At 48.8% G+C, this 10,612-nt stretch overlaps 1 protein-coding gene across 1 annotated transcript in view; it reads left to right on the plus strand.

Moving 5' to 3' along the window:
- PCCB (propionyl-CoA carboxylase subunit beta) overlaps window positions 1-8,435 on the plus strand; it is a 57,036-nt gene extending 48,601 nt beyond the window's left edge. Inside the window, exon 15 of the mRNA XM_082252561.1 lies at window positions 8,204-8,435. Coding sequence (XP_082108687.1) covers window positions 8,204-8,325 — 122 coding nt within the window. The 3' untranslated portion in view covers window positions 8,326-8,435. The remainder of the gene's footprint in view (window positions 1-8,203) is intronic.
- The last annotated feature ends 2,177 nt before the right edge of the window (window positions 8,436-10,612 follow it).

Genomic DNA, 10,612 nt, shown 5'->3' on the forward strand with positions numbered 1-10,612 from the left:
ATGAGGTAAGTGTAAATCTATGTGGGGACCTGTCTGTCTGGGGGGTGTCAGTCTGGGACTGTGTTACCCTGCCTCTGTCACACTGTAAATGTTCCCTATCTCTCTGGTGCATGCTGTGGGCTGCAAGGAGGGGGGCTGTGCTGCACTTCTGTGTCAGACTGGGCTTGTGTGTCAGACTGTGTGCTGTAAAACATGCATTAATCGTGTTGGGGCACATTACTGAGACCGCTGCGGCGGTCCGCCATGTTTACTGTGCATTTCACTGAGGTGAGGGAGCGGAGTTTTCGGCGCCAAACGATGCCATTTTGTCAGCGCTCGCTCCGGCCGCATGGTAACTGCTGGCGGCCATTTTCTTGTAGCCTTCCATAGGCTTGCACAGAAGCGCCCTGTATTACATCACATCCTTTTCCCTGGGCGCACCGATCGAAGCAGCAGCAGCAGTGGTCTTTACAGGTTTTATCCTCTCTATCCCTGTGTCCTTGCCTAAGTTTAGCATTTATCCCTGTGGGGGTCTCGATTGTGCTAGTGTGTGTGTGCGGTGGGCAGCGCTCGCCGCGCTTGTTGTAGGGGCTGTTAACCCTTTATTTTCCGGTCTGATCTGGGGGCAATGGATTCTCAGGAAAGCAAATATCCTACCACTTTGGTGGGTTCGCGAGGGACTGCTGTTTCCCCCCCAGGGGGGGATTTGGCTGCGGTTGTGGCTAATCTTGCTGCTCAGGTGCAAATGCTGGTGGCTGCTCAATCCACAAAAAGGCCCAGAGTTTTAATTTCCTCTGATTCAGAGGATGATGGTGATGGGGCTGCTATGGCTGGGGTCTCCTTATCGGGGTCCCGTTCCTCCCTGGATCTTGTGGGGTCCGAGGTGGAGGCTGAGGTAGAAGGGGTGGATAATTCTCCCCCTGGCTCGCCTGAAGAGCTTGCACTCATGGATGAATTGATTGCTTCTATCAAGCAAACGCTGCATTTACAAGATGAACCATGTCCTCCTGCTGCTCTGGCGGCTTATGGGACACAAAAAAGGCGCAAGTCATCGCAGGTTTTCCCCTGCACGGATGATTTTCAGCGCGCTGTTAAGGAGCAATGGCGCAATATACGCAAGCCTTTTGCTGTACCAAGTAGGTTCAGGCTGCGTTATCCCTTCACACCCGCTACTGATGAACGTTGGTGTGTGCCACCTCCGATGGATCACGCGGTGGCGGTTTTGAATAAGTCCACTGCGGTTCGCCCCGGTGTTCCGGGATGCCACGGACAGGAGACTGGAGTCTCTTGCCCGCCATACTTACTCTGTAACCGGGTCTATGCTGAAAGCTTTCTTTGCTTCACTTATGACAGCCCAGGCTGTCGCGAATTGGACGCAGGTGCTTAGGCGCGTCCTGGTGGCTGAATCTGCCTCCCCGGCGACTTTGGATATGGTGGATCAAATCCATCAGGGTGTCATGTATCTGTGTGATGCGGACCTGGATATGGTACCGCTGGCTGCACGTGTGCACAGTGTGGCGGTGTTGTCTCGCCGCTTGGTTTGGTTGAAGTGTTGGTCTGTGGACCAATCTTCGCGCAAAACCTTGGCCAATCTGCCTTATGATGGGTCTTGCCTTTTTGGCGACTCTTTGGATACTCTGATGAAGGGGGTCAGGGGTGGCAAGAGCACGCTCCTGCCCCACTCCCACAAGCCCTTCAAGGGTCAAGGCTCCCAAAAGAAGTCAGTTAAGCAGTCAGGTAAGCAGAAGTCCGGGCAGTCCGGACAAGCTGCGCGTAACAATGCGGCCTGAAGGGGCGCCCTCACCCAGTTCTGGGGTGGGGGGACGCTTGCTCGGTTTTCTTCAGCCCTGGCTGGCCCGGGTTCGGGACAGGTGGGTTCAGGAAATCATTCGGTCTGGCTACAAGATCGAGTTTCTCTCTCGGCCGGAGAGCAGATTTTTTCCCTCAAATCTTCAACTGTCTCCGGATCCTTTGCGGGCTCTGCACCTGGCGGTGCGGGACCTGCGGGCTCAGGGAGTGGTGCTTCCGGTACCTCACAGGGACAGATTTTGGGGGTTCTATTCCAATCTGTTCACTGTGCCCAGAAAGGAGGGCAAAGTTCGTCCGATCCTGGACTTGAAGGCCCTGAACCGCTTTGTGCGGGTTCGCAAGTTCCGCATGGATTCACTGCGGTCGGTGGTGGCTGCCCTGGTTCCAGGGGAGTTCATGGCCTCCTTCGACTTGAAGGATGCGTACGAGGGTCACCAGAGGTACCTTCGATTCGCCATTGCGGAGGATCACTACCAATTCGTGGCGTTGCCTTTTGGTCTCGCCTCGGCCCCACGGGTGTTCACCAAGGTGCTTGCACCGGTTCTGGCTTTGTTGAGAGCCCAGGGCATCTCTGTCCTGGGGTATATGGACGACATTCTGGTTCGGTCTGCGACCAACCAGGGTCTGGTGGAGGCCCTGTCCGTCACAATGCAAACTCTACAGGAGTTTGGGTGGACGATAAATGTTCCAAAGTCGACGCTGTGTCCGTCGGTTCGTCTTCCCTACCTGAGAATGGTCCTGGACTCAGTCCAGGCGAAGGTCTTCCTACCGGACGACAAACTCGGGACTCTTCAGGAAGAAGTCAGGTCCCTCAGGGACGCTCCGTGCTCGTCCTTCCGGGCGTGCATGCGGTGTCTGGGATTGATGGTCTCGGCTTTCGAGGCGATTCCCTTCGCCCAGTTTCACACGAGGGGGCTCCAGGCGGAGATCCTGTCCAGGTGGGTCGGGCTACCACAGTCTCTGGAACTCCAGATTTCCTTGAGTCATCGCACCAGAAGGGATCTTCTGTGGTGGCTCCAGTCCCCGTCGGTGTCGGGGGGCAAGTCTTTTCGTCCTCTTTCGTGGACGGTGATCACCACGGATGCCAGCCTGTCGGGCTGGGGTGGTGTTCTGGGCGTTCTGTCCGCCCAGGGAACTTGGTCGGAGGAGGAATCCTCCCTTCTGATCAATATTCTAGTATTGCGAGCGATAAATCTCTGCCTCCGTCGTTGGACGGACAGGCTGCAGGGCTGCCCGGTTCGGGTGCAGACGGACAATGCCACGGCGGTGGCTTACATCAATCGCCAAGGGGGCACCAGGAGTGCCCGAGCGGCTCGAGAAGTGGCCGACATTCTGTCTTGGGCCGAGACACACGTCCCGGCGAGATCGGCGGTTCACATTCCGGGGGTGGAGAACTGGCAGGCGGATTTTCTGAGCCGCCAGACCCTGGACCAGGGGGAATGGTCCCTCCACCCGGATGTCTTCCAGATGTTGTGCGCGAAGTGGGGTCTTCCGGAGGTCGACCGGTTCGCGTCTCGTTTGAACAACAAGGTGAGAAGGTTCGTGGCAAGAACGCGCGATCCTCGGGCAGACGCGTCAGACGCGTTGGTAGTCCCGTGGCATCAGTATCGGCTGATGTATGCGTTTCCACCGATTCAATAACTGTCCAGGTTCCTTCGCAGGTTGCACTCGGAACAAAACACAGTGATTCTTGTGGCACCGGACTGGCCTCGCCGGTCCTGGTACGCAGATCTCGTGAATCTGGCGATCGACGCTCCATGGCGTCTGCCTCTTCGGGTAGATCTTCTGTCTCAAGGGCCGATATTCCATCCTGCTTTACAGTCGCTGGCTTTGACGGCCTGGCTGTTGAAACGGAAATCCTAAAGGATAGAGGTCTCTCTCCTGAGGTCGTTCACACTTTGATCAATGCGAGGAAATCTTCCTCGGGGAAGGTCTATTACCGTGCTTGGAAGGCGTATTTTGCCTGGTGTGAGTCCAGGAGGGTCTCACCTCGCACCTACTCTGTGTCTAGAGTGTTGTCCTTCCTTTAGACGGGTGTCGACCAGCGCTTGGCGCTGGCTACGATCAAGGGTCAGGTGTCTGCGCTGGCCGTTCTTTTTCAACGTCCTGTGGCATCTAACTCCTTGGTTAGCACCTTTGTTCAAGGGGTGCGACATCTGGTCCCTCCTAGGAGGGATCCTTTGCCTCCTTGGGACTTGAACCTTGTTCTGTCCGTGTTACTACGTGCTCCTTTTGAGCAGATCAGGGAGATCTCGTTGTCTATGCTGTCCAAGAAGGTCACTTTTTTGGTGGCGATCACTTCGGCTCGCAGAGTGTCGGATGGCGGCTTTGTCCTGCAAGTCTCCGTACCTGGTCGTTCACTTGGATACGGTGGTCTTACGACCTAACCCTTCTTGTCTTCCGAAGTGCGTTTCGGATTTTCATCTCAATGAGGACATTGTCTTGCCTTCGCTCTGCGCGAAGCCTAAGCATCCGAAGGAGGTACAGTTACACTCCTTGGATGTTGTTCGGGCGATTAGGGTTTACATGAAATCGACTTGAGTCTTTTCGCAAGACGGATTCCTTGTTTGTACTTCCGGATGGTTCTCGGAAGGGCATGGCAGCGTCGGGTTCCACCATCGCCAAATGGATCAGACAGACCATTGAACAGGCATATGCTTTGAAGGGGAAAGTTCCCCCTAGCCTGTGAAGGCGCACTCTACCAGATCGTGGAGTACGTCTTGGGCCTGTCGTCATGGGGCTTCTGTGGCCCAGGTGTGTAGGGTGGCGACTTGGTCGACTGTACACACTTTCACAAAATTCTACAGAGTAGATGTTCAGGCATCGGCAGATGCTTCCTTTGGCCGCAAGGTTCCTAGTGCGGCAGTTCCGTAAGGGTCTTTGTTTTTGGGCCCTTTTATCTGTTCGGGATTTGTTTCTTATCCCTGGGTTATTTGTTTTCCTGGGTTGTTGCTCCTGTTGAGCAAATTTTTTCAGGTTGCCCAGCTGGGTTCCTTCTTTTGGTAAGGTTCCCTTCTCTGATGTGGAGACGGCGTTGCCTTTAGGCGCGACTGCGTTTCCCACCCCTCATGTTTGCACTGCTTTGGGACGTCCCCATTGTGACGAATATGAAGATGGCGGCGACTGTCGGAGGACGTAAGAGAAAACGGAATTTTTGTAAAATCTTACCTGTAAAATTCCTTTCTCTGAGTCCTCCGACAGTCGCCGCCCCCGCCCCTCTTTTGGGGTTTGATGTACTCTCTACTGCTATTCCACTGAAACTGAGGAATGGATACAGGAAATGGGAGGGTATTGTCTGAGGGGACCACCCCCTGGGGGTGGGAATATGTTAAAACCTTTAATATTGACATATTCTGTTGCCTAGCTACTCCTACGAAGCAGGGACTAATACCCCATTGTGACGAATATGAAGATGGCGGCGACTGTCGGAGGACTCAGAGAAAGGAATTTTACAGGTAAGATTTTACAAAAATTCAGTTTTTTTCATAGAAAACTACTTGGAACCCCCAAACATTATATATATTTTTTTAGCAAAGACTCTGGAGAATAAAATGTCGGTCATTGCAATATTTTTTGTCGCGCGGTATTTGCGCAGCGGTCTTTAAAACACCATTTTTTTGGAAAAATTTAGAAAAATCACATTTCACTGCATTTAAAAAATATTAAACCGTAAAGTTAGCCCATTTTTTTTTTTTTTTTTTGTATATTGTGAAAGATGATGTCACGCCGAGTAAATAGATACGCAACATGTTAGGGTTTAAAATTGCGCCCCCCCCTGTGGGATGGCGACAAACTACGGTCAATAGAGATCATAATAGGCGACACTTTATTTATTTATTTAACGGTTACCAGTTTAGAGTTGGAGTGTAGCTCTTCTTTTTTTAATTATTGCCCAAGCTCTGGCGATCGCGGCGATACCTCACATGTGTGATTTGAACAGCGATTTCATTCGCGGTTCGACTTCCGTATATGTTTTTTTTTTTTTTGTGCGCGAGCGAACAGTGACAGGGGCGGCTAAATTTTTTTTTTTTTTTTTTTCCTATTTTATTTTATTTTTTTAACTTTTTTTATTACAGGTTTAAAAAAAAAAAAAAAAAAAAATCTGATCACTTTTATTGCTGTCACAAGCAATGTAAACATCCCTTGTGACACCAACATGTAGTGACAGGTACTCTTTATGGAGGGATCGAGGGTCTAAAAGACCCTCGACCCCTCCACTACACTTCCATGTATGCAAAATGCCGAAAACTGCGTTTTTGCATACAGCCGTTTTTTAAATTTGCCGCTTTTTGCAGCACATGGACGCCGCCTCTGTGTTACGTCATCGGAGACCCGATCGATGCCGTTTCCGGCATTCATCGGGACTCCATCCAGCCGGCAGACGTGTCGGCTAGGTGGTCGGGGCTCCCGGTGGGACGGGAGCCCCGAGCAAAGTCACGGAAGGCGGCGGGAAGGGGGGGACATGCCCTCCCGCTCACCCGGGTAACGATCGAGCGGCTCCCGGGCCGCATCGGTCGTTACCGACGGAAAGCCGACCGTTGGCTGTTAACCACGGTACCGGGATGGTGCCTCTAGCTAGAGGCATCATCCCGGTATACTACCGCAAAGTTTACCAACGTATGGGTACGTCGATATGCGGTAAGTGGTTAAAGGAACACTGAAAACGCAACCGATGTCAAAAAATATATTGCTGGATATCTATACTGATATGGACTGGGTAATGTGTTAGGAACGAAAGAATGCCACATTGTGTGATGGAAATGAAAATTATCAACCTACAGAGGGCTGAATTCAAAGACTCCCCAAAAATCAAAGTGAAAAAATAATGCAGTAGGCTAGTTCATTTTGCTGAAATTTAATTGCAGCAACTCAAAATGGTACTCGGTAGTGTGTATGACCCCAATGTGCTTGTATGCTTGCCTAATGATGCCGGGGCATACTCCTAATGAGACAACAGATGGTGTCCTGGGGTATTTCCTCCCAGATCTGGAACAGGGCATCACTGAGCTCCTGAACAGACTGAGGTGCAACCTGTTGGCGTCAGATGGACCAATACATAATGTCCCAGAGGTGTTCTATTAGATTTAGGTCAGGCGAGCATGGGGGCCATTCCGTGGTATCCATTCCTTCATCCTCCAGGAACTGGCTGCTAACTCTGGCCACATGAGGCTGGGCATTGTCATGCACCAGGAGGAACCCAGGACCCACTGCACCAGTGTAAAATTTGACAATGGGTCCAAGGATTTCATCCCAATACCTAATGGCAGTCAGGGTGCCATTGTCTAGCCTGTAAAGGTCTGTGTGTCCCTCCATGGATATTTCTCCCCAGACCATCACTGACCCACCACCAAACCGGTCATGCTAAACAGTGTAACAGGCAGGATAACATTCTCCACGGCTTCTCCAGACCGTTTTATGTCTGTCATATGTGCTCAGGGTAAACCTGCTCTCATCTGTGAAAAACACAGAGCGCCAGTGGTGAACTTGCCAATTCTGGTGTTCAATGGCAAATGCAATCGAGCTCCGTGGTGTCAGGCAGTGAGCACAGGGCCAACTAGAGGACCTCAGGCCACCTTAATGAAGTCTGTTTTCTGATTGTTTGGTCAGAGACATTCACACCAGTGGCTTGCTGGAGGTAATTTTGTAGGGCTCTGGCAGTGCTCATCCTGTTCCTCCTTGCACAAAGGAGCAGATATTGGTCCCACTGATGGGTTAAGGATCTTCTACAGCCCTGTCCAGCTCTCCTAGAGTAAACTGCCTTTCTCCTGGAATCTCCTCCATTCTCTTGAGGACATTGCTGGAAGACAGACAATGGCATGTATTGATGTGCCATCCTGGAGGAGTTGGACTGCCTTTGCAACCTCTATAGGGTCCAGGTTTTGCCTCATGCTACCAGTAGGGACACTTACCCTAGCCAAATGCAAAACTAGTGAAAAACAGAAAAGTTGAGGAGGGAAAAAAAGTTATTGGCCTCCACCTGTAAAACCATTCCTGTTTTTGGGGTTATCTCGTTGTTGCCCATCTAGTGCACCTGTTGTTAATTTCATTAAAACCAAAGCAGTTGAAATGGATTAACAACCCCCCCCCCCCCTCTCCTAAGTAACTGACAAGATCAATATCCCAGGAGTTTAATTGACTTGATGTTATACTGTGATTAAAAAGTGTTCCTTTAGTTTTTTTTGAGCAGTGTAATAAAGCTACTGAATCAACATGACAGCCAGGCAAGTTGAATTTCCAGAAATCAGTCCTATTTCTCTGCACAGGTTACATTTTTAAGCTAGATCAGCAGTGGATGAATTCTATGAAATTCTGTTACTAGATAGGAATTTCCACACCTTATTTTTTAAGTGTACCTATTTCTCTGTATGTATTTTGTTTCTGTGAAGTAATGACTGGCCTGATGTGTTTTGGACAGGATTTGTTGATGACATCATCCAGCCATCTTCTACTCGCATGCGCATCTGTCGTGACCTTGAAGTACTTGCAAGTAAACAACAAGTAAATCCCTGGAAGAAGCATGCAAATATCCCTCTGTGAGGTGAATCTGTGTTACAACACAGTACATTCCTGTCTGGGAAATGACAAAACGCAGACTGGTTTGTGTCAAACTGGAAAAGCAAACCCTACAACTGTGTTTTTTTTTTTTTTTTTTTATGGACAAGGAGATATGATTTCTTGCAGACTACAGCTTATGTAGATGTCTGCCATATTAAATCCTCAAAATACAAATGAAAACTTGACTTAATTTTAACAATAATAATTGCTGTCTGCTGTTACATCCGGGACATTGATTTTAAGAATAATAAACAATTATATCTACCATCATTGCTGGAATCAGAATATTATTGCGTTTTGAGTGGTGCCAATGTTCTCTGCTCTGTTTATCTGTTCATTTGTACATTAGGAATCTGTCTGGACGGCTTGGGAGCATGCATTTTCATAAACAAGTCCGCAATGGCAACTTGCTTATTTACCCTACAGGGGTAATGCTTGGCTCCTTTTTATTTTTTCTAGTGACTGCAAACAGAAATGCATGACGTGAAAATACTAGATGCAGCGTGCCATCCTGGTTGAGCAATGTTTGTCTAGTGTATTGCTCAGCCCTTGTGCACCTTTCCTTTTAGTTATTCATTTTAATAGCGGTCATTTTTTGGTTTGTTGTATTGGTGCAAAAAATATGCTGGGGGTTCTTCAGGGCTGTTACTGTGCCTCCAGGGAAGGGAGGGGGTAAGTAAGCCTGCCAATTTATTGATTGCTTTATATAATTACCAGTTTCAACACTAGTTTTAGAGCTAGGGATGGTGAATACATTTTTCATTTTGTATACAAACTCCCTGCTTTTAGGACAAATGTTAGAATTTTATTAGGTTTTGCATGCTATTCAGCTGCGTGGAGTGCTAGGGAATTTCTGTATTGAGCAGCTGTCTGGGTTTGCTAAATTAAAAAAAGAATGAAAACAAAGTAAAAAGATTGTAATCGATGACCTTCTTTTCTCCCTTACTAACCCAATCGTTTCCCTCCCTAATCTTTTTATTAAATCCAAGGCCATGGGAGCTGGCATCACTCCAACACTTCTACAACACTTGAAAACCAGCCTCACGTTTAAATGGACCAGTATGGCCCTTAAGTATCAATACCACCTGACCGCTCCAAAACTCTACGAACTTAATTTTTCTCCCCTCTTGCTCCAGAATCGAAAGCTCTTGGAGTCCTTGCACCAGGGTCTAAACTCCTGATTTGGGAGATGTAATCTCCTGAAGATGTGTGTGCTCTCTAAACTACTTTATTTATTTCAAGCTTTACCAATTACGATGCCCTCCAGATTTTTTAGGCAGACACACACCATGTTTACGAAATTAATATGGGCACATAAGAAACCACATGTCCCACGCAGTCTTCTCACGAGACCCAAACTGCACAGGGGCCTGGCCTTACCGCATGTTTTAAAATACTATCAAACAACCCACCTAGGCAGACTGATAGACTGGAGACGACACTCCCGACATAAGTTGTGTGAACAGCTAGAACATTCCCAATCAGATGTCTTCTTGTCTGGAGCACCATGGTGCAGGGATTCACTACCGCATGCCTTTAAAACACATCTCGTCCGCTCTCCAAAATATACAACCTCTTGATATCTCCGCCAAAGCAGTGCTTCCTACCATCTCTACAAAAGTGGGAGGTGGATCTTGGTCGCACCTTCACACCTCAGCAGAAACAGAATGGCTCCCTGCTCTCAGTCCACCTGCACTAAAATGCAGGAAACCAACTATAAAATACTGATGAGATGGTATATCGTGTGCCCACCCAACTCCATAAATTCTATCCACACACTACAGATCTCTGTTGGAGATGCCAGGGGGAACAAGGAACACTGTCGCACATTTTTTTGGTCCTGCCCGAAACTTACTCACTACTGGAGTGTAGTCCATAATCTCGCCAAAGACTTTACTGACTATGAGATTCCAAATGACCCCGCTTTTTTCCTAATTAATCTCTCACACATCCCAGTACAAAAATACAGGAAATCTTTACTGCGCCACATCCTGGACGCTGCCAAATCCTGCATTCCATTGCTTTGGAAAAAACACCCCCTGACTCTTAGTGACTGCATACATAAGGTCGAAGAGACAAATAAAATGAAAGATCTCACCCTAACGGCTCAACATGACAGAGAAAAATATGACAAAATTTGGACGATTTGGGATATGTTTATTCTCTCGGATAAGGGGAAAAACGTACTGGGTTCTCTCTCTCTCTCTCTCTCTCTTTCTCTCTTCTCTCTTCTCTCTCTCTCTCTCTCTCTCTTTCTCTCTTCTCTCTT

The sequence above is a fragment of the Pelophylax lessonae genome (genome assembly GCF_965119305.1).
Source record: "Pelophylax lessonae genome assembly, chromosome: 3".
NCBI lineage: Eukaryota > Metazoa > Chordata > Amphibia > Anura > Ranidae > Pelophylax > Pelophylax lessonae.